Source organism: Vanellus vanellus (genome assembly GCF_965231255.1).
Source record: "Vanellus vanellus genome assembly, chromosome: Z".
Taxonomy (NCBI): domain Eukaryota; kingdom Metazoa; phylum Chordata; class Aves; order Charadriiformes; family Charadriidae; genus Vanellus; species Vanellus vanellus.
In genome coordinates this window covers 28,866,042-28,890,266 of record NC_138908.1, presented here as the reverse complement: position 1 = coordinate 28,890,266, position 24,225 = coordinate 28,866,042, and the positions used below count along the sequence as shown (strand labels likewise).

Here is a 24,225-nt window from a genome sequence, read left to right as displayed (position 1 = left end):
AGCAAGCCCACTTTCTTTACTTCCTTGACAAGCTAGACTGATGACTCTAAAAGTCAGCTGTCCTCAGGGGACAGCACAGCTTGGGGGTAACAGCAGGTAACAGAAAGATGGGCTTCTCAGCTTGGGTATGTTTGTCAATACCAACACAAAGCTCCTTGATCCCCAAGTGCCCTGTGGAGCGGGCGTGGAGGAGGAGCCTGTGAAGCCAGCATCCCCAGCCACCACCCAGTACCCTCTTTCTGAAACAGTTTTGATGGAGAAAAAGTATATATATAGGACTGGATTTCAGAAGACACAAAATACTTTGAGTATTCAGTACTTTTCATTGGAAGATAGGATCCTGTCATGGTGCTGAGCTCTCTTCTTGCATACTTGCAGCCCATGATATCAAAGACATACTGTACATTAGATGTGAATTTCTGTATGAGTTAGGTACCTAATCAGCCATGAAGACCATGTCTTGTTACCCAAGATTAACTGAAAACTCTTAATAGTACTTTCCTCCAACTATGTCACAAGTCACACAACACTCAGCAGCAGAGATAAGAGGGAACACATACATTCAGACAGTGAGATAAGCAAATCTTCCACAGTATCAGAGAGAAGTTGCTGAATTCCTAAATTCAGTTTTCTGCTAGTTTTCTTCCTCTTCGTGTCAGTCCCCCATAAAAAGAACTGACTCGCACTCATCGTTTTTTTACATGAAATCATTCCTGCTCAGCTGACTTTGAAATATACTCTTCTCACCAGGAAGTCCAGACCAGTAACAACTTACTCAAGAAATTCAGAGAATACGTAATACCAGTTCTTCACCTTTCCTAGACCGCTGTCAGTGGAAACCTCCAAACCTGTACTGGCTCTGGGAAGATGTAAATGTAAGGGAAACCAGATGTTTGTGAAGAAAGCACAAATGAATGCTGAATACTTGTAAGATTTTGACGTGCCTGGAAAATTAAAATTGCTCACCCTAGCAGAGTTTTGATGAGTGGGGAGCAGCTGAAGGCCTCATTGTTTCATGTGCAGAACATTTCATGTACTTCACTTTGGCAGCTTTACTGTATCTTAGAGCTGTGGGTTGGACTAGAAATTAAAAGCTGTAAAAGTCAGAGTTTGCAACTTCTTAGAAAGAACAGGGAACTTTTATAACAGAAAGTGGAGGCCATAAGCTTCTCTACAGTGGAGGGAAAATTCACATCAAGTTGTTTAGATTATATTCATCCCACAGTATCTCTGCACATCAGGAATAAGTCAACTAAGGATTAGTGCAGAGGTCATTACAGTGAAATGATGTATCACGACCTGAGAAGATAACAGTAAGGTATGGCCACACTGCCATTTTACCAACAAAATCTGAAATTCAAATGCATGATGAGAACATGTACTTTTACTAGGTTGCACCTGTACTTGTGGTCACCGAGTGAGTGCTTCTCAACACCAACATAAATTAACCACTAGACACCTACAAAGTTCTTAAAGTCATACAGTAGCAGAACATGTACTTTTACTAGGTTGTGCCTGTTTTCGGTAACAGAGCAATTCCTTCTTAATGCCAATACAAACTAACCAGTGGGCACCCTCAGTACTTTTATACTCATAAAGTAGTAAAGTAGATTTGGCTAAAGAATTTGGAGCTATTACGTTTCTTTTTTCAGTCTGCCACAGAAGTTCCAAACTGTTTGGCAATGAAATGTGTCATGAGACTATGCTTAAGTATTCTCTATCTTGGTCTGGAGCGTCCAACAAGGTGAAGGCCATCGCTTCAGCTTTGCAGCGTTTGAATCCATGCAGTGATCTTCTGTCAGCTCAGACTGAGGTTTACCATCTGTTGATTCTTGGTCTTTGCAGGCTGCAGGTGGCATTTGTACAGCAGACATGACATCTCCTGTGTAGGCATTTATTTCTCCTTCAGCCACAGAGTCTTGTTGGCTTGGATTATAGGATCTTTCAGATAAGCCAATATAGTCATGGTCAACAACTACTGCACCTTGCAAAAAATAATGGTTGTCTGTAAAAGAAAAGTAGCCATGAAATCAGATCTTTCAAGCCATATTTAAAATGTTAATGAGGTGTTAACTTACTTTTCAAAACTATTTCCATAAGAGGATAAGAATGTTTGAGTGACAGCAGTCTGATAATTTCAATGTCCTAATTTCACTGACCATCAGTTGTTTCGCTGCATCTCATTACATCGACAAAATAATGCTTGTCATGCTCCACATTAAGAGTTTTTCTTTGCTAGGTCGATGACTAGCTTGACGTCTGTCATAGTCACCTACTGAACTACTACCTTAAGTGAATGGACACACAGATTCTTCCATTTTGTGCACACACACAGAGAAATGTGGCTACTACAAGCTTTTGCTGGGAAATCTTAATGCAACAAAAGAGGCTTTTTGAAGATGTAAAAAAATAAATAAAACAGTTTTATAGAATTTAAAGACAATAGTTATTGTTACTGTAGAGTACTATTGAGCTTTTCTTCTCTCTGATACATGGTCAGAGTGTTTGAATTTCCAAATGAGTTCAAATAAAATGAAAACAGCCTGACCAGACAAATCAGAAGTGTAATTGTCAATATGGTGTTAATATTTCTCTTTTGGAAGATGAGTTTTGGGCCTATCTTCTTGCTCACATGAGAACCCCAGTGTGAAATTAAGTGTTCTGCTAAATCAGAAGAGCCATTCAACAGATACATATCTCTATACAGGGGGCTACAAATTCCTTTGCAAGATGTAGGTTCAAAGAGGCACCTTTCTAGGAGCTACTGTGGAGGTGAAACTGCACTTTTCTGGCCATGTTTCTCAACAGATGTGTCCTAAATCTCCTTATTTGAACTCCTGAATCATTTGAGCACAGGACCCAGAAGCATCCTCTTGAGTTTAATACTTAAACCAAACTACACTCAAACAAGGAAAACAAAATGTTCTTTCAAACACATAAAAGTATGTATGTATAAGGTCTTCCAGAACCTCTGCCTGGCTGTAAACACACCCAGGCAGCAAGCAACCCAGGTACGCCCAGACATCAGTGACGCCTATACAAGGGCTCTATCAATGCACTAACTCATTATTTATCTTTACACCAAGAGTGTTACAGAAGATTATGAAAAAATACCTTGCTTCTGATTGCACATTTATTTCACAGAGAGCACTGCAAATGCTTTGTTCCTATCCACGGTTATGCCACCAGTCTGGTGGGACAGCCACCAGACTTACACCACAGTAGTAGGAATAATAAATAAGTTGCAGACAAAAAAAGCCCACCCTTGCTAATAAAGAGACGTCTTTCGCTGCAAAGGCACGTGTTTCTTTACAGATGAAAAAGATGCCATTCACTGCCCGGTTTCACTGCTCTTATCCAACTGAAATAATACTCTTGATTGCTGTTAGGCTGTTTGATAAAGGCTGGCAATTATTTTGGCAAAGGCTGGTTTACCTCTCCACACAATGTAAGTATGGATGAATATTGGTCTATAATTTTATGATTTGTAAGGACTCATAACCCATTGATTTTTTGCCTGTGTGAGACAACTAATATTTAGTCACTTCCTGGGCAAGGGAAGAAACTCTACATTTATGTACTGCTTCTGCAGTACTCAGTGGTAAACCTATTAGGCTCTGATCCTACAAAGACAACTACATTTAACTTTTTATACTGTGACACAATTTACCAAAGTCATTGTAATAGCTGGAGATTATCTGCAAGCTTGACATGCATGTGACTTCTTCCTTATGGATCAGCAATTTAATGAGGAACTGGAAGCCACAGAGTGATCGTCCAACAGTAAAAGTAGTGTCCTGGAGACGTGACAAGAAATTGGTATCTTGGTTATGAAATCTGTAACTGACAACTGGCATAAATATCAGCTTCTCACATGAAATTCCAGAATTAGCTTCAGTTTTACAAATCCCTCAGCTTTAAGAGGTGATGGAAGACATTACCATCTCAATGTAGTTTATGCATTTTCAAGAACCAAATCTTAACCACACACACCAATAGGGTGGGAATTGTTCCACTTTTCAAGAACCCTGAACGAAAGCTTGTTCTATGGAAGAAGTATTCTAAACACTGACTATTCATTTTCCTCAGAATGCCTGCGGTGACTGAGAGACAGCATCAACAGAAAAGAAACAGCTGCCACTGTTTGATGAAGATGGCAGCATTGCAAAAGTACACACTGAATGTGTAAGAGGAAGCATGGCTGTATGTTAACCAAGTCTTTGGGAATTTCCAGCATTCCTACTGCAGAGCATGACAATTTTATTTGCTCTGGTAAAAGAAAACACATTTATTTCTTCAGTAGCACAATTTAAAATAAACTCTCCAAAAATCAGTTCTCTGATGTAGTCTTTCTTTTATAAGGCTTTAGAGAACATTCTTTTGTTATTAAAAAATAGTCTAAACATGTACCGTCTGCACTAGTCAGACAAAGTAAAAAAAAAGTTTCCATTGCACAAGCAAAATAAATGTGAACCCTGTCCACATCAAAACAGAAACACAATCAGAAAACGCTCTTTGAATACAGTTCAGCCTAATTATGCTTCTAGCATGTTTTCACCAGCCAGCATGAACAGGGCCAAACCACAGATTAGAAGCAATTTTAATGGAAGCTATTTTTAAACAGACTTTAAACTCGATTCACTAGCTCTATTCTAAGCTCCGCACACTCCCTGTTCTTACTGAAAACTGCAGTTATTACATTATTACCCCGCATTAGTTTAATTCACACTGGTGAGCGAATGATACTTGTTCGCTCTGATAACCTAACCTAACACCAAGGCATGACAGGAAAGTTAAAAAAAATTAAAAACCCAATATTATATATATATATAAAAATACACACACACACACACCTTTTTCACTGGACCTTCTTATGTACGGCTTCAGGTGAGACATCTTGATGGGTCTTTTCAACCTGGATCCTGTGGTATCTCTTAATATTGCACAGCCATTATCTGTGATGTAATCTATAATACAAGGACCAACCCATTCTGACTGGAAACGGCCGTCTTTCCACCAGTTTTTTCTTTGCCTGAGGACTTCATGACCAACTTTAAGTCGAAGGGTATTTAATTGCTTTGACTTCTTTTTCACAGTGATTTTGTTTCTGATTTTTTGTTCATCTAAAGTGTTTTTCTCCACCTGCAGAAAGATACACATGAATTACATTTTCTTTTTCCAAAAGTAATAAAGTATTTTCATAACATTAGTTAATAATGCAGAAGCATAACGTTAAGTGGTTTTGGATGCGTGTAATTCATAATATGTAGGGCTGAAGAGTTCTGAAGAAATTTATTTTATCTTCATAAATCAATAGTCCATAGGCAATGGTTTTCAGCTTCCATAGATACGCAGCCCTCTAAGTCAGGTTTGAATCTCTCGACAGTAGGTCTCTTCTAAGGTTACTCCCTCCAAATACATATTGGAATTGTTACACTGGAATCTAGGAATCACAGGTGAAGGAAAAGAAAACCAAACAAACAAACAAAAAAAAACACACAAAACCCCACATTGCTTTAAAAGGCCAGTTATACTTTACACTTCAAGCTTTTCCATCTTTTTAATTTTCAGTCTTCTTACTAGTAAAATTTGAATATAACATTTACCTGGCAATCTGAGGCTTTCTCTTCTTCCAGTGCTTGACTGGCTTTTTTAGTTGTTTCAAATATTTTGGCAAACATACTGTATTCTCCTTCCACACATATATTTATTGGCTCAACAACATGTGGGTTACGATTAAACATTTGGAAATACGGGGTGTTTTGATCTGGCTCCTATTTAAATGGGGAGCAAAAAGCAAGCAAGTTTTGTGTACAGTTCTGTAGATATTTTTAGGGAATTCAGTCAAAAGAGAAAGAACCACCACATACCAAATTTGTCAAATTGAAAGCATAGGCAATAGCAGACAAGTGTTCATCCCAATCATTTGGATGGTCAGTGCAGTATTTGTTAAGGAAAGCTTTAATTGTCTTGCATGTTCTTTCATTTATATCATCTGTTTGAGGATAAGACAATACAATTTGTTTCATTCCAAACAGTGCAAACAGTTCTTCATTTACCTTCAAAAGAAAAAGAACACAATTACTGAAGGTTTCCCTCTTCTGTATCACAGTTCAAGTAAACAACCCAGCTTTCCATTTTGTTGATACGATGGTGACTGAGCAAGTCTCACATACACATTCTCACCAAACAGTCCAGGGTTAAGAGCGAGTGCTAAAGGAATCAGTATGGCTTAGGAACCAGTAATTGATATAGTTTCTAAACACATTTCTGCCACTAACTCCATTTCTTATTTCCTCCATATCATATTCTCATGATTTTATAATTTCTGAGAGGATCAAAGTGTGAGAAGTTCTTCATAATCACTATAGGCCAATCTAAAAAATACCCTTAGCTATCTGCTATACTGGACAATACGGATGAATGAAATACAGCATGTTGGAGTGTGAAAGATTGTGCTAGTTCAACTGAGTGACAAAACCTGCACTATGACTGCAGGAAATCATTTTGCTTTGTTCTTTATCCAAATAATAAAACCCTGGGAAACATTGCATAATGTTGTAATTGCAAATAATTGGTTCATCATTTTCTGTATGTGCTAACTTCTTTTTTCCCTTTTTTTAAATTAAAGAAAAAATATTTACAGTGGTTTTCAAGAATGGTCTAAAATTCAAATTTAATACAGGATAAAATGTATTTTTTCCTGGGGAGGGGGGGAATAAACCAGAGAAAAAAAGAAACCAGTCATGGAAATACTAACCTGGTAAACAAGCTCCTTCCCTTGATCAATAGGCATTTTTTGAGGTGGGCCATATAAGAAAAACACATTTATTATTGCCTTAGCAATTTCAGCTGCTGAAGTGTCATGCAGCGGCAAGATAACAGTCCATCTTGTAAACAAATCTGTCATAATTATGATGTACTCGTGGCTTCTGCTAGTAATATTAAAAGGTCCCATTAGGTCTATAGTGACTGCTGTCCATGGGTCCTCTGCTTTGATAGGGTGTGTTTTGGGTGCTGTGGTGGTTGTATTCTTTGCCATTTGGCAATGCTGGCAAGCATACACCTAGTGCAAAAATCAGGGAAGATGCTATCAATAAAAAGCAATGGTGAAGGTTTGAGACAATCAGCAGGATCATAAATCTCCACTATTCCTCTGTAAGTTAGGTCAGACCAGGCAATGTAAACCAAATTCACCTTATCATCTTTCTTATAACTTTTTACCCTTAGATTTTTGAGCCCCAGCATAAAACCAAAACCAAATAACAGTGAAGGTCAGAAGACGGACACGTGCAGGAATTCATAGCTGAACTCTGCCCACCATGAAAGCACTGTGCTCTTTCAAGTCCACAGTATAAATTTTAATATCCATTACCATCTGTAAATACTAAAGGAAGTACGAAGCAGCTGGGATTGAAAGAAAGTCCCAATCATTCCCCTTTTCGTTCTACTGTCTATGCTGTGGCTGAAAAACATTGGCACAATCTTCCATGCATAACATGGAACAGCTTTATCTACAGGACAGAGCCCCTTTCTCCAAGTCTGAATTGAAAGCAAAAACTCATTTTCAGTTCATGTTACAGTTGCGCGTGAACCCAAAGTATTCAGGTAATGCAGCAAGCTCATAGGAACGGTAATTTGGCCATAAAGGACATTTACACATAGTTTCCTCACGGTTCGCATTCTGCCTGGGGATCATGTCCATGTATCCTTGTGTTAAGGAGAATAAGTAACTTTCCCAAGATTTGTTTTATTGTAAGGCAGAGGCACCACTTTCATGTTCTTCTCTGCCAGCAGCCACTCTAGCCACATATCTTTGGGATGATATGCTGTATCCTAACAAAGATATAGAAGAGCCATTGCAAGAGAAATCCCTCTCAAAGAGCAGATATGTTCTGCTTGCTTAAAGGCGGTGTAGTTCCCCACCACTGGGTAATATAGAGTAATACGTAAGCCACATGGTCAGCAGTAAAAGAAAAAAGGAAACACTGTGCTTGGCCAAGACCATTTACAGTTTGACTGTAAGCTTATGTTTCCTCATCACAAAGCAGTATGGGTTCTTGCTGTATCAGTCATATGATTACAAAATGTTTGTAACAGACTACATTAAAAAAAATATCCTGTGGCTATGAAACCATACCCACTGCTTGACGTCATTTGTTACAGAGGTCCAGTAGTAATTAGATTCCACTAAAGTCAGTGTCCTTGATATGCCATGATGAGTGCCAGCAGCATTTTCGTGGCATTTCTCAAGCACCTTTTTCTTCTCTTCATCTGAAACAATTACCAGGCGCATTTGTTTTCTGTCCTTTCCAACATAGAACAATTTATTTTCTGAAAGAAGAAAAGTACCAGCAAATTATATGCAAGTGTCTTTTGTTTAGATTAGTACTAAACTACTGGGCATGATTCAGTACAGAATTTATTAAATCAACTTCAATTCCCTTCTGTGTAAATGTAGCTTGTTTACAAATACTTTAATTATTTCCTCTAAAGAGCCAATTGTTCACCCATGTTTATTAATCTGGACATGAGGCCTTAAGAGGGCAAGTCAGAATGCAAACAATGTTCCCATAGGAAGTCTGACTAAAACACAAGCTAATGCCTGTGGTGGGAAGGGGAAGGTAGGACATGTTATGAGACTTACTGTCTGCCTGCCAGCAACCTGACATTGCTGTTCGCAGCTTCCTCCCTGCCTTCTCTCTACATAGACTTGGCAGATCTGATGGGACTGAGAGAGCACAGCAGACTACAGAGGCTCATACACCTCCTTGCAGGGATGCAATAAAGTTCGGAAGAGCTGAGAGGTTCTAAGGTGACAGATGGCAAAGCCACCCTTGCATTTCTGCCCCGCCACACACAGCATCCTCCAGACGGGACCAAGCATTCCTTGTCTACAGCTGCAGATCAGAATTTTCCTTTCTGTAGTGTTTTGAATTATGGATTGCAATGGCTACATATTTCTGCAGTATCTAGAACAAGGTTTGGCTTTTAAGTTGTTGTATGAATCCCTCCTGGAAAGGACTACAGCAGACTGAGTTTTTGTTTCTGCAAACATCCTGTTATATATTAACAGAGGTTAAACAGTGTGTTTGTTTCATAGAAAATGTATATTACAATCGCAGTATTCTACAGAGCAAAATCTTATTTTCTTTTTTTCTGTATCAGCAAATCTTCACCTAAAAAGGTATTTTCAGAGTAGTCTGAGAGAATCTTTTACCTTTGAAAACAAATTTTTTGGCTGCTCTCCTAATTCCACTTCTCTCACTTGATAGTGTTGTGGGATGATACTCCCCTGTTCGCTTGTAGTAGGCAATCTGCTTCAGGTGGAGCCCACCATTTTTTCCACTACGGACCATTGTCAACCTGAACAAATGCACAGTATTTGTTAGATGGAGCAACTGTCAGAGGAGCACATCTTCAGTTTTTACTGGTTTCTTTATAGTTCAGCAGTATCCTGATGATGTAGCATCTAAAAGGATGTTACACTATGCACTGCACTGCTCTTGATATCCCCATGCTATCAACTTAAGCAATAGGGAACACTGCTTGACATGCTAATTTTGTTCTATGCAAAGTTGGTTTTGTCCACCTACATTTTAAAACTTCCAAGCAATGGGGACTTCCACTATATTCATTGGACAGGGGGGAAAACAAGAGTAGAGAGAAAAAAAATCGCTCTTCTCATTCCTAAACATTTGGATAGCTCTCAAATGCAGGTGCGCTGGAGATTAGATGTGTCTAAAGAGCCACACTAGTTGGAAAAAAATCACACAGACAAATAGGAAAAAACAACTCCCCAGACAGAAACTGACAGAAATTTATTTTGTTCATTAATTCATCTGACAAGTAGATTCTGAAGTCCCAAACCAGACCCTGCATGTAAGGTAACAATTCATTCCCTGACATGGGCTGACTTCCCTGATCACATTAATAAACCAAAACGTCATTAGTAAAATGCGTCATTGATAAAGGAAAAGTTTGTGTCTAGCAAGAATAGCATCAAAATAATTAGGAATTAATGACAAGCAGAAATATTCATGCAGGCTCTATATGATTTCAGTAATTTTATTATTTTTTTCCAGATCTGCTCCAGCAGCAACGAAGATGTAGATGGAACGGCAGTTTGATCCTGCTCTAATTGATGTCTACAAAAGCAGGATCAGGCTTGGGGTCTGCGATGTCATAATTTCTTAATGAATGCCGGTTATCCACAGCATTAAGCAAATTTCTTCCTTACTCTGCCAGTGTCTCAAGACTAGACAATGTAACAACACATAGCCTTCTAAAAAGAGTAATCAGTTTGTCTGCCAAGTAGCATATAATTATGGGGAAGTGACAGTATCCAGTCACTCTGGAATCCATGTTATCTCATTATACCATGATGCTATGTGAAACTCAAATGTGTAAGTCAGGATGTTTATTTTTCAATTTACAGATTCTCACCTACCTTTACTGTGCTGGTGGTGAGAAGGGGGCAAAGAGCTCTAAAAAGTAATCATGCCTGCTTTTATTTACTCCATTCCTCCCAGAAAATAAAATGCTGCACGATATTTATAGAATATCATGTTCTACATAAACAGCTGGGCTAAACATTGCTGTGTTATCAGTGCTAAACGGATGCCAGGAACTTCATATTCAAACAGTGACAAGACCTTTGCCCTACTGAATACTTCATTTTACATAACCTAGAGCTGACTTTCAAAACCAGCCAAGTCTCTTGCCATCCAACATTAGTATTTTAAAGTAAAATTCTCATGCCTGAGAGAACTAGCACAGATAAACTTTCCACCACTCCTATCCTGTCTGCAAAGAAAGAGGGTGTTTCAGAACAGGGAAGGAATGGAGCCAGAACAGAGTACTGTTTCTGGTGATCTTGGCTGACACAGCAGTTTTGTGTAAATACACATGAAAGCATAAGCCAAAGCAACCCACTGAGTTGGTAAGTCAGCTAAGTAACAGCAAAAAGGAAGGTGAGGCTGCCATGATAAAATGTGGGTTTCTGTTCTTTCAAAGAAGTCCATTAACTAGCATTTCTGACAGTAAAAGAGTACTGGTGAAGAGCAATTAATATATCCTATCTGCCAGGGATATGCATTCAAGCTTCATTCAGGGCTCTCCTGAAGCTGCAGTTACCCAAGCACAGCTGGAAGTCAAAACCAGCCAGGTATACTTTATCACTTAACTACTGGGATGTTGGACCATTTTGGCTTGACACAGACTTTCACACATGGCAAGAAAAGATGTTCCAGAACAATCACTATTCTTCCAGTAGTTTTTGCTCATTAAACTCTTGCTTGAAACAATGAATATTCTCCATGTAGTAATCCACATGGTTATCGATTGTAACAAAACCAAGTTGCACAGCTGTAAGATACGTCTGAGCAGGACCACAACTTATACTTCAGCTTAACAGAAATTCTAGCCTCTTTCCTGCAATGGCAGTTGCCAATGAAGAAAGAATGCATTATGCAGTATCCATATACATTTAATGTATTTAGTAGGATCCTGATCCAGCAAACTCTTAAGTGCTTCAATAGTCTGATGGATTGCTGCCTAAGAGGACAACATTAAACAAGCTTCCTTCCTTCCTATTTAGTTTCCTATGTCCCTATACATTTTTCCCCAATACCTAGTTTACTTTGTTTGGCCTAATTTAAAAAAAAAAAAAAAACTGAAATTAACAAATTATAAAATGTTCTGGGTTTGTTATTTAGAATAAACCATACCACTTCAGATAATTCATATGCTATTTCTATCAATACTCATACAGTATCTTGTAGTCTGTAAAATTCAAAGACTTTTACAATCAGTAATCAATTCTTGATACCTTTGAAGCTGCTTTACAGTCAAGGGAAGCATTTTGGCAAAGAGAATGAAACTCCTATACAACTAGGGCTCTTTTTGCTTTCATGTCTTCACCAGACTTTTTAATGCTCATTTATCCGCCACACAATCACAACACTAACTGCAAAACTGTTTTTTTTTTTTCAGTCCAGCTTTTGAGTAGTTCCCCTACCTCTTTCTGTAATTCCTACCAGAAAGTCCACACGGAGCCTTGAATATATCTTTTCTAACCAAAGTGCTTCCAGGAACCTGCAAATGAGAGGGGCACACTCACTTACATCCCTCCCCAGCTTCTGCAAGCCAGAGCCATTTTTGACAGAGACCCCTGACATTTCAGGACACCCTCATTTCTTAGGTATCTCCACCTCCAATCTTGACACCACCTAACAGGCCACTGGCACCGTTAGGCCACACGCGGGCCTGGGTTATGATGGCAGCTGCACCACAGATGACAACAGTGCCACCTCAGAGGCACAGGCAACTAAATTAAAGCATTGCCTTAGCCCGTGACAGCCAACTCACAAATACCCCTTTATCGTTTACTGCGACTGCCACACAAGGACAGGGGATGTGAGCAGGTGTGGCTCCCACATGACAGGTAGAGGGCCAGGGCAGGGGCCAGCAGAGCCAAAAGGTTGGGCACGCTAAACCGAGGGCCCGTCGCCCGCGGCAGCCGGACCTCCCAGAAGCGCGTGCTCCCGAGAAGGAGTCCCGACCGCCCTCAGCATCCTCTGCTGCGGCGACGCCACAGCGCCCAGGCCGCGCACACGCCTCGTTCCCGCCCGCCGCCAAGACTACAGCCCCCAGCATGCAACGCGGCCCACCGTACGTACAGTCCCTTCCCGCGCAGGGCACGCTGGGAGCAGTAGTCCCGCGCCACCGCTTCCCTGCTCGGCAAGCCTCACGCATGCGCGAAGCGACGTCGACGCGATCTTTTTCCTTCCCCCCCCCCGCCTCCTCGCCGCCGCCGATCCCCACCCCCTCCTCTCAGCTCCGCAGCGAGGTGCGTTGGCACGCCGGGAGCCGCAGAGAGCCGCCGGGCCCCTGGGCACGCACCTGCTCTAGCGGAGGTACCGGCGCGACCTACCCCGGAGGCCGCAGCCCACTGCCCTCACCCCTTCCCTGCCGCTTCACCGCGGCGGCAGCGGCCCTTGCGCCCCCGAGACTTATGTGGCGCCCCCGGAAGTGGCGGGCGGGAGGGTGTGGCGGGGAGGGGGCGGGCCGCCGCGGGGGGAGGGAGGGGTGCCAGGGCGGGGCGGAGCGGAGCGGAGCGGCGCGGCCCGCGCGCTGGCAGGCGGCGGTAGCGGCGCGTCCTCAATGGGACGCAGGGGTGCGGGCGGCGCCAGGTGCGGCGGCGCCAGGTGCAGGTGAGGTGGTTTCTCCCCGGTGCCGCTCGCGGGCCCTCTCCTTTCCCCGCCGTCCCGGGGGACGCGGGCGGCGCTGGCGGCATCGACCCCGCCGGCCGCGCCCCGCTTTCGAGGCGAGGGGGGAAGGGGCGGGTCGCCCCCTCGGGCTGCGGCCTGGGGACCGGCTGCGGCTGACGAGCCGGTCCCCGTTCCCGCCCCGGCGCAGCAGCTCCCCTGGTCTGAGGGCGGAGGGGCGGCGCCCCGGGGACAGCCGCGCCGGCGGATCTCGCCTCGGGCTCCCCCGGGCCGTGTCGGCGTCGCCGCGGGGCTGGGCTGGGCGCGGCGGCGGAAGGGCGGCATCCGCGGTGCCTGCGGCGGCTGCGGCTCCGGGCGGCCCCGCAGCGAGCGGGAGGTGCCGTGAGGGGTCGGCGGGCAGCTTGCTGCTCTGGTGGGAGTCGGTTGGCCCAGATCCGGCCCCAGTGCCCGGTAGCAGGGTGGGCGAAACCCTTCTGGTCCTCTTTGTCTTCCGCGCAGAGCGGAAACGTGCTGTTCAGCGAGCTGCAGCCATCAGTAGAACACGGTGTGCACGGCCAAAAAGCACGTCGAGTTCTTTTTTTGTTCTTTTTTTTTTTTTTTTGCGCCTCATTTTGTGGTTTATTATGTTCTCGGAAGCACTTTTACTGAAACAGCAGCGGCATGAGCTTGCAGCGTGCTGTGCTGTCAGAAAGACCAGGGGAAGCTTTTTAGTACGAAGAAGTACATGGGTGAAAGGCACTGTTCCTAAACGGGGGCGTGGTATGACATCTCCTAAACCACTGGATTCGGGGCAGTCTGTTAACATCCCAAAAACTGGTGATAAATTCCATGTAGAAATCAGACGGGCAAGGGAGATTGCTTGTAATCAAGCTAGGAAAGAAAAGCAGCAGCAGTCTCAGAGCTGAGAATCAGCTACACATAGTAACCAGAAAAATAACCCATTGGGAGCTGAGATGGGAGAGATGTATATAGATAGGGTGGTCTGTGTAACATTTATCTTTGTTCTAGTAGTGATTTCCTAAACCTGGGGACTTTACTAAGTATTCATAAGCTTTGAATATCTTGGTTTTCTGGCACCCTTATTGGTGCCCTGTAGTAGTTGATTTTGTAGTTAGCCACCCTCCTCACACAAGCAGGAAGACTGGGGGAGATCAATATCACAACCACAGTGAAATAAGTGGTTTCCTTTCTCATCCAAACCACTTTTATCTAGTTCCCTAAGCTGAAAAGCTACTCTTTACAGTTGTTTGTTACAGTATTTCAGCATTATATTGCATCTTTCTTTATGCATGTTATTTCCCTTCACCTATTGAAGGTGCTTAATTTCCATCTCTTCTGCCTCCCTTCTGCATCATTTTTCTACTCTAGTAGCAAGCCAAACTTTTTTTTTTTTTTGTGTAGGCTATCCAAAATTCCCTAGAATCTTCCTTTGTCTTGGTGAAAACACGCATGATTGTAAATGAGGAGAGGCAGCTAAACCTAGCACTTTAAACAAGTTTTGATTCAACCGATAGCAAAATTGTTCTTAACTGTTCTTGGTATGTAGAGCTGGTATTGGCATAAGGATTTGACTTACACAATATGCCTCTTTTATGGCTCAATGTGTGAGAAATATGAATTTTTATACTGGTTGGCTTGTCTTGGTTGGCTGATTCTTTCTGTGGAAGGGATTTTCATCCTTCTGGCAGTTGTGGTTACAACAGATCAGGCCTCCAGAGGCTGCGCCTACTGAACTTTGGTACAGAATTTTTTGCAAAAACTTTCTCATCTTTGCAAAAACTTTCTCATGTCTTCAAAGCTGAAGTAACAAGTTCTTTGCGAGAATATGGAGAAGCTATTTTGACATCTTTGAGTGGGATCTCCAAAAGTTCAGAAGCCAGGCTTTGGTGAAACATTGAAGTGTGTGACAAATACAAATGTCTTTATGTGATGTGTTTGACAAGGTTTGATTTAGAAAGGAACTTGAAGGTTAATGAGTGTGAAGGTTATCTGTTCTGTGGCTATGCAGGAGACACTTGTAACGCATGCCAGATGTCAGTTTCTGGTAGTGTTTGCCAGTTTAAAAAAATAATGCTTTTCTATCTTGAGGGGAAGACAGTGATATTTACCAGACAGGTTTTTCTAGACTTTCAAGGCTGTTCTGACACTTATGTTGAAGGACGGTAATGGTTCATTTTGCAGTTTATATTCTTATGACTGCCAAAGAGTTGAAAGATGCTCTGTGATAGTGCAGTCTTTGGGACTAAAACTCAGAGTTGTAGCAGATGTCATTATGTGTGCTGAAGAGTCACATTTCTGCTGGTGAGATACTGGGGGAAAAAAAGTTTGGCAAGCAAATAATGTGGTAAGGGAAAGACGCTTTCAAAAGTTATTTCACTTTAAGCTTGGTAATTCTAAATGACTGGAAATATTTTGCTTAACTAACTGTATAATTACTAGGAAAGAAAGCAAACATGGGGAAATCAGCCAAGTAATTACTGTTTGAAAACTATAACAGTTGTGCTTTAAGACTAGCAATCTCATTCATCAGCAACCTAAAAGGCATGTCTTTCCTTGCAGCAAAGCTGGCTTCTTAACACAACCCTGGTTCACATGGCACAGTACAACTCTTTAAGTTTTCAGTCCCCTGGGCTAAGCTACTGTAATACAGAGGGTCAGACTGAAATCTTACTTTAGGGACAAATATTTAGCTGGCACAGTTCTTGGAAAATAATTCAGGTCCCTGGGAGAAGATTTAGGCAATGGCAGTTAGTTGACTAGCCTAGCTATATAGCATTTCAAGAAATGTTAAATTCCCCTGTAAGTAACGCTGACAAGAGTTGTTTCCAGTAGGAAATGCCAGTAAGGTCGCTATTTCTGGATTTGTGTTGCTTGAGAGTGTAGGTGTCTCTCTGGTAAGATTTTGCACATTAGGTACCTACCTTCTGCTTGGAATCCAGAGCAGTGAGCCCTCTCCTATAAAAAGAAACCCAGTGGCCACCTTTAAAGAAAACTATTGGTGTATGGGGAAAGTGAAGTTGGATTATGGTAGCCTAATGGTTAGAACAGTTGAATGGCACAGAACAAATACTCTTTCTGTTCCCTCCTGTTGCAGTGGTTTCAAGTCCCTGTTTTCCGTTTATCAGAAGAATGTCCTAACCACCAAGCTGAAAAAAGTGTGGCTAAAAGCACCTGTACATACACTTTACTGCTGAAGATGGGGTGCGGGTAACAGTGCAGTAGTTTTTTGCCCATGAAACACATTTGGAGCAATGTGGTGAGTTGACCTTGGCTGGCCACCAGGTGCCTGCCAAGCCACTCTATCACTTCTCTTCCATTAATAGGGCAGGGAGAGAAAGTATGACAAAAAGTTTGTTGGTTGAGATAAGGACAAGAAGGTCACTCACCAACTACTGTCATGGGCAAAACAGTAGGATAATGAGAAATAAGAAAAAAAAAAAATCTACAAACACCTTCCCCCCCACCTCCCCTTTTCTTCCCAGACTCAACTTCACTCCCAACTCTTCTACCTCATCCACCCCCAAGCAGCGCAGGGGAATAGGGGCTATGGTCAGTTCATAACGCTTTGTCTCTGCCACTCCTTTCTCCTTACATTCTTCCCTTGATCCAGCATGGATTCCCTCCCATGAGAGAAACTTCATGAACTGCTCCAACGCAGGTCCTTCCCACAGGGAATTAGAATAGAATAGAATAGAATAGAATAGAATAGAATAGAATAGAATAGAATAGAATAGAATAGAATAGAATAGAATAGAATAGAATAGAATAGAATAGAATAGAATAGAATATTTCAGTTGGAAGAGGCCTGCAATGACCATCTGGTCCAACTGCCTGACTGCTTCAGGGCTTAAAGCATGTTACTAATGGCATTGTCCAAATGCCTCTCAAACACTGACAGGCTTGGGGCCTCGACCACCTCTCTAGGAAGACTGTTCCAGTGTTCGACCACCCTGTCGGTAAAGAAATGTTTCCTAATGTCAAGTCTGATGAACTTCCCCTGGGGCCACTTTGAACCATTCCCAGACGTCCTATTGGTGGGTCCTGGGGAGAAGAGATCAGCACCTCCCTCTCTACTAACCAGGTCACAAGAATGGGAATCTTGCATTGATACCACTACAAGTGGTTCTTCATGAACTGCTCCAGCGTGGATCCTTTCCATGGGGTGCAGTCCTTCAGGAATGGACTCTTCCAGCGTGGGTCCCTCATGGGGTCACAGGTACTGCTCCTGCATGGGTTCCTCACCACAGGCTGCAGCTCCTGCCAGCTGCTACTTCATCGTGATCTACTCCATTGGCTGCTGGGTAATCTCTGGCATGTGGAGCATCTCCTTCCCTGACCTTGGTGTCTGCAGGGTTGTTTCTCTAACATTTTCTCACTCCTCTCTCTCAGCTGCTATGCAGTGTCTTTTACCCTTTCTTAAATATATTATTGCAGAGGCACCACCAGCATCGCTAATGGCCTCAGCTTTGTTTAGCGTCTTGAAGCTGGGTGAAACTGTCTCTGTCCGACATAGAGGCAGCTTCTGGTGTCTTCTCACAGAAGTCACCCTTGCAGCTCCCCTGCTACCAAGGCCTGGCCATGTAAACCCAATACAAGCCCTCACCTGGCAAGGAAGACTCATGACTTCTCTTCATTCTTCAGAATGTTTCTTCAGGTCTCAGTAGAGTGAAACTGAAGTCTCTTTTGGAATGGGAGCTGCTATAATTTTTCTGGTAGAGTAATGCATAAAGTACTAGATAGTAATGCTTTTGGAACACTCTGCAAAATATTTGCAGTGTTTCTGCAAACAGAAAGAACTTAGCATGTTCACAGTTGTCATTTAGCATAGATTATGGCTCTTCATCTGACAGTCTGAGGGCTGTGCTTGGCTCGCAAGCACAACCAAGCGGCTGGCTAAAAGCAACAAATAAAGGCTACTTTTCACCTTCTCTTTTGGGAGGGAGGTTCTTGTCATGTCATTGCTTCCTGACAGAATTTGGAGACTGCCCTACCTCATTGCTGCAGTGGAGTAGATGGGGACTAGCAGGTAGAGCTGGTAGTGGTGACACATTGGACTGGGAGTCTAGGTGGGACAAAAAGGTGCGGTGTTCTTGGTGTGGGGAGAGGAAGGTGGTAAAGGTGTGGCTGTCCCTGTGCTGGACTGCAATGGAGCAAGTTATGGTGGAGTCCTGGGAGGGTCTAGGAGGAGAGTGAGTGGGTTGCAGCCTCCTGGCTGGAGCGGATATTCAGCTGCTTTTGAATGGAGTAGAGGGAGAGAAAAGGCTTGTTTTTATTTTATTGAATCCCTGTGTGGGTGCCTACCACTTTTTGCCTATGACATACTGTCGCCAGCAGAGAGGGGAACGTGCAGTGGTCTGCCCTGCTTTCTTCTGAAGCTTTGCGGATTACCTATCTTGATTTGGCTGGGGGATAGCAGACTAAATCTTGCATCTGGTTTCCTGTGAAAATACAGAATGAAAAAGAAAGTTTGGAAAAGCTTGTATTGATGTGTAGGTTACTTATGATTGGGGAAGATGTTAGCGTATTGTGAAATCTAGAGCTTGATGTTAGTTTAATGCAAGATCACAGCGCGTGACTTAGTTCCTGTAATGCTGTGTAGTGTAACCTTTATAGTTGCATCTTTTTCCTTTGCTACTTTTTTTTTAGCCTATTTCTTTTCTGTTCTGTTGTATATCAGCAGAATTCCTTGCTTTGTGTTATTGAGCAGAGTTACAGAAGATGGTGCTAAACTTCTTCAGGCTGAAGTTTGTATTTGATGAGGATAGCTAAAGGCTTTTCTCAGTTTCATGTTTCTTAATCAGCCTGTTACACCACTGGACCTTGTAAATTCCAGCAATTACTGAAAGCCTTTATATCCGTTTCTGTGGTTATTGTTTTGGTTGGTTTGGTTTGGTTTTCGTTTGTTTTTTGTTGTTATGTACAAAGCATTATTGGGCTAAAATGGTAATATTCTTTGTGGTTGAGGGATATTGGGATAGAGCTGCTCTACATGTTTTTTTAGATTTAGTCCATATCAGTAATGGGCTGACAGCTGCTACTCACCACCTCACAGGATGTGCGGTAGAACAGAACAAGGTCTGTGTGTAAATATTAATGTTTTGTATTACTGAGTACGTGACAAAGTAGACATTGAATATTTAAATTGGAGAGCATATGTATCTTTTGCTGTGTAAGGCACATCAATAAACAAACCGCTTATGGTTTGCTCACAGTGTTGTCTTCAGCAGCTTCTGTGTCTTGACGTCCTTTCCCACTTTTTTTGCCTTCTGCCTGTCCTGTCTCCTTTCTCTTCCTGGTCATCTGTCAGACCTTAGGAAATGCTGTTCTTGAGCATGGGCCTTGTTAGTAGTTCTAGAGTCTCGCATTTAAATCTGAAGTATTACAAAATTACTTTGAATTATCTCAAGAAAGCTGTCACACATCCACGCAGAGCACTGGGGATCGCAGTTGCTTGCTGCCAGCTCTCTCTGAGTTCAGACTCTGCTAGTTCTTTTCTTCTTCCATCTCCCCTCTGCTTCCTCCTTGCCCTCTCCCCATACTTTCTGTTTCACCAGCAACCCAACAAACTGACTGTCTTTGGTGGGTCGTTACACCATAAATCATGTTGCAGAATTGGAATTTTAAAACAGGTTAAATGCTTCTGCAGGAGTGAGGCAAACCTTTTTGCTGTTAAATGTACTGTTAATGGAAATGTTAGGTATAGCAGTTGTAGCAGGAAGATGTCGAAAGCTTTTTAAAAGTCATCTCACTGGGACACTTCCTGAAAAATTGCTGTTAAAATCATTTGGGTTTTAACTACTTAATTTGAATTGGAGGAAGCTGGTACTGGAAGCAGTTTGAATATGCCTACGGCAGTAAGAACTAAAACTTTAAAAGGAGCAATATGGAGGGAGGGTGCAGGGGAGTGGGCTGCTCTCCTATTGTTATGTACGTAGATGGACAGAATCATGTAGCAGATAAGTGCCTCTTATGCTTCTTGTACAGTTAACTGTTTGTTAAATTCCACAATGTAAATGTCACAAAGTTTTTTGTAGTTATTTTGTTACAATGGCATTCCCAAAAGTTGTTTTCCTGAGTGGTTTGTGATTTAGAAATGTTTTACAGGTATTTAATTTATGGTGTGGTGTTTTTTTTCTTGAGATAACAGATGAGAAGCATTTTTACTCTAGTTTTGTTCCATTAGTTTCCATTAGAGTGCAGTAGAGGATACACTGGTATATTTGTTCTTCTGATAGCTGTAGCGACACAGAAGAAAACCTGGTGAAATGCTTCTGTTTATACAGGAGTTGTATATTTGTTTTTATTAGTATTTGGAACATGGCTGTTAAAACATTGAGTCCTTCTTATATGACTGTTCAGACCACTGCTGCTATGTTGAGCTGATCTGTTGCTGACAGTTACTGGAATGCTAATCTTTATGGTCTAAGTAAATGTGGGAAGCACCAGGGCTGGATTCCTGAGCTGCTGAAACATGTGGAATGGGGACAGGAAGACTTTGTGGGAGTATCTGTTAACTTACTGAGGACTACGTTTTGGCTTATTCTTTTAGAATCCACTTGTGGAAGTGTAGAAATGTTCTGTTAGAAAAAAAAAAGTCTGTAGCACGCTGCTCGAGTGAACATGGGACTTGGAGTCTTTATCAGGCTACCAAAACCTGTGGTTCAAATACAGTCCTATTTGTATTTTAATGTTCTCTGTGTGTCATTTTATATATTTAGAATGTTATTTTGTGTACCTTCCACTAGTAAGTGATAATAATATCAGCTAAACTTAAGGATTTTTACTTCTCCTTTGCAGTGTGCTATTTTAGTGCTGTCTAGCTTAGTAGAAAAAAAACAGATTCGTGTATTTTAAGATGAGAATGTAAAAGTAGCAGATTTACTGTTTTCTTTTAATTTTTTTATTATTTTTTTTAACATATCATGAGGTCGTTACGAGTAGAAAGTTTTAGTACAGGTGGAATGAGCAGGCCATACGTTTGATTGTAAATTCTTTTAAGAAACAACACTATTAGTTAAATCGTGTTTTTCAAAATTAGCTGAGATTTTTTTATCTGTAAGCTTTAAAACAGCAGCCTGTGTAACAGCTGAGGTTTGAAGGGAACATAGTCTAATTAATTTTACCTGGAAAGGTCATTGCACGGTAGGAGATAGTTGCCTGGATATTCTTGATGCTATCTCTTTGGAAATGGATCAGTGTATATTCCAACACACAGCTTTGGGGTTTGTCCTGCTTAGATTGCAGTCTTCCATGGTTGAGGCATGCATGTAATCTTCTAATCTTCACTGTCTGATGAGGCTTATGCGCATGCACCAAATACTAGAGGATCTAACATAGAGCGTCTCAGCCCCTATATTGCCGCTGCTGCTCACTTCTTAATACAATAAAATGGTACTGGGAAGACTCTTCCCTGTTCCAGGGGCAGAAAGATGGAATTCTGCATAGGGCACCTTGTGTTAAAAGCTTCTCCCATCACCATTGGCAGTGCTTCTGGGGTGGGAAGACAGTTCCATCTTCTTGCTCTGCCATTTATTATTTCTCCTTGGTGTACAACTTGAGAACCACATTTTTATTCAAGCACAGTCTTACTGCATTTTTGACGTCAAATAACTGTAGATGTTTTTAGGAGACTTGTGCAAGTTGTTCACTATAGTTACAGTCACTCTCATATTTCTCTTGTCATAGCTCTCTTCTTGGACTCTTTTTATTTCACACACCACAAGAAAGAAGGGTATTCTTCATTTTTTATAGTAGCCAAAGCATTTGGAGGGAAAGAATTTTAATTCCCATCTCTGAAAGCATTTATTCTAAAAAATAATTTATTCATTATATTCTGACTCAAATTTATGCTAATGACAGTAGTTTACAGCATCTGATGGCTGGGAGATAAGGTGGTAACTGTCAGCAGTCAGAATGCCGATTTATATGCAATTCCATGAGTCCCTGCAGTAGTTTACAAGCCTAAAAATTGTCAGTATCTTTTCTCAAACCTGTGTCTTTGGCATTATTTTTACAAACGATCTGGAAACTCTGGGGCCCAGTGACAATAGCATGGAGTGGCAATCTAGTAATTCATCCACTTTCAAAAGGGTGAACAACATACTAGAACTTGCAGACAATAATCTGTTAACTCCAAGCAGACTCTGTGACTGTTCAAAGTCTGTTTTCCACGAGTGAAGCTCTGCTTGAAGGTTCTACTTGCCACCAATAACACCGGCACTGTCCAGATTCTTGAGTTAGGAAGGTAAAAAACCAGTAAGCTTCAGATAGGTTTGTTAGAGAATTAATCTTGTCAGGTTATATCTTTGTAGACGTTGTAGTCATTTGTAGACAAGTGTGTTGTGCTTTCCCTTTAGTTTTTATTTGTGTGGTTTCTACTTGCTTTGAAAAAATAATCACTTTGAGTGAGAGAGACTCAGGTAGTGCCAGAGATCCTCATGAAATAACTACTCATTAACTGCACATGAACTTCCCAACTTCGGCTGCTCTCACAAATGCACTACAGGAATAGGTAGGGGAAAGAAAGCTTGAGAAACCTGTTTTTGTGACCTGCTTATCTGCTTCAAGTGTTTGCTTTTCCCTTTTTTATGAGAAAACCTTAGGTTTTGAAAAGCTGTTAGGACACTTGTTTCCAATTTACAGAATCTGGGTAGTGGGAGGGGAAGCTGATGCAAGAGGAACTGTTAAACTTCATTTTCAGGCTTTACCAGGTTTTGGGGGTCTTTTTTGTTTTTAATACCATTTCAAAATTCTGTATGAGTTGCCAATGTATGTTGGCAATAACCTCTGCCTTTCAGAAGCTTGCTAGGAATAGGATTTGGAAAACTCGCTTTCTTCACCCTTTCATAAACAGGATTGATTTATCTCAGTACCTAATTTCTAACTCTCATGGGAGCAAGATGAATTAGGTGTTTGAAATTTCATTTTGTTCTTGTTGCTTGGAGGACAAATGGATGCAGTTTCACATTCTAAGGGAAAGTAGTTTTTCGTTAGCGGAATCGAAGCAGAGCAGATGCATAACAAATGCATTTAAGAAATGAATCATTTTAATCCCCTGCTGTCATTTCAGCATCCTTATGTGTCTGTTGTTTGGACTTCAGCTTCTGGGTCTGGAACAGCTGTATTGTTTACCCACGCTTAACCTATTGCTCCCTGACTTAGGACAAATTCATTCTGGGTAACTTTTGCTCTGTTTACCATTCTTTTTCACAGGAAGCTGAATGGTTGATCACCATTGGGAATTTACTATTGCTTCATTTCGTTCATAGAACAGCCAAAGTAATTTTGACAGATATTTAAAGACAAATTCAGTTCTGCTGAGACGTCATTTTTGAATAGCACTTACATAATGATCTGACTAATAAACAACTTACAGCGTTTGATCAGATGAGCTTCTAAACAAGTAACTGCTTATTAATTTTCTAAGTGGTAATAATGGGTTATCATTAATGGTATAAAGCCACGCACAACTTACAGCAAGAACAGGTACCTAGTTGAAACAGCAGAAGACTGAGCTCTGAGTCTGTCTGTTTCTGTATCCAAGTTATTTGGCCAAGTTTTTATTTTCACATGACTGGTTAAAAGGGCACCATATGTGTTCACATTAGTGAAGTACATCAGTGCTTAGAAGTACTTTTGACAGAAGGCAGTGCTAGTGTACATCTCTGCAAATACTCATTTAATCAGTGTGAAAAATAAAGCAATGCTTTGTTGGAAATAAATAAGCAGACATCAAGCTGGCACATACATTCTGCTTTCACACTGAAGATTCACTCAGTTTTTGAAAGAATAGGTTTCCATTTAAGAATAGTCCTAATGGAGGCTTTATAGTTTTCATTAGCATTTTTGTCTGTTTGCCATTGCCATTTGACCAGGAAACTTTTTGGGGAAAAACAGATGACAACAGGGATGGTGAGTTAAATATCACAAACACTAGAGAAGATTTTTGTTGTTTTATTTTTTAATAAAAGATATATGCTGCACTTTTTCTTTCTTA

The 24,225-nt window shown here is 41.5% G+C and overlaps 1 protein-coding gene across 1 annotated transcript; it reads right to left on the bottom strand.

Moving 5' to 3' along the window:
- Positions 1 to 1,492: 1,492 nt before the first annotated feature.
- GIN1 (gypsy retrotransposon integrase 1) lies at positions 1,493 to 9,366 on the bottom strand. The gene is made up of 7 exons (XM_082497710.1): positions 9,221 to 9,366; positions 8,141 to 8,334; positions 6,761 to 7,066; positions 5,871 to 6,059; positions 5,607 to 5,774; positions 4,854 to 5,142; positions 1,493 to 2,005 (listed from the first exon to the last, which is right to left on the bottom strand). The coding sequence occupies exons 1-7, from the start codon at positions 9,357 to 9,359 to the stop codon at positions 1,707 to 1,709; spliced, it is 1,584 nt and encodes a 527-aa protein (XP_082353836.1). The 5' UTR covers positions 9,360 to 9,366; the 3' UTR covers positions 1,493 to 1,706.
- Between the last annotated feature and the right edge of the window lie 14,859 nt (positions 9,367 to 24,225).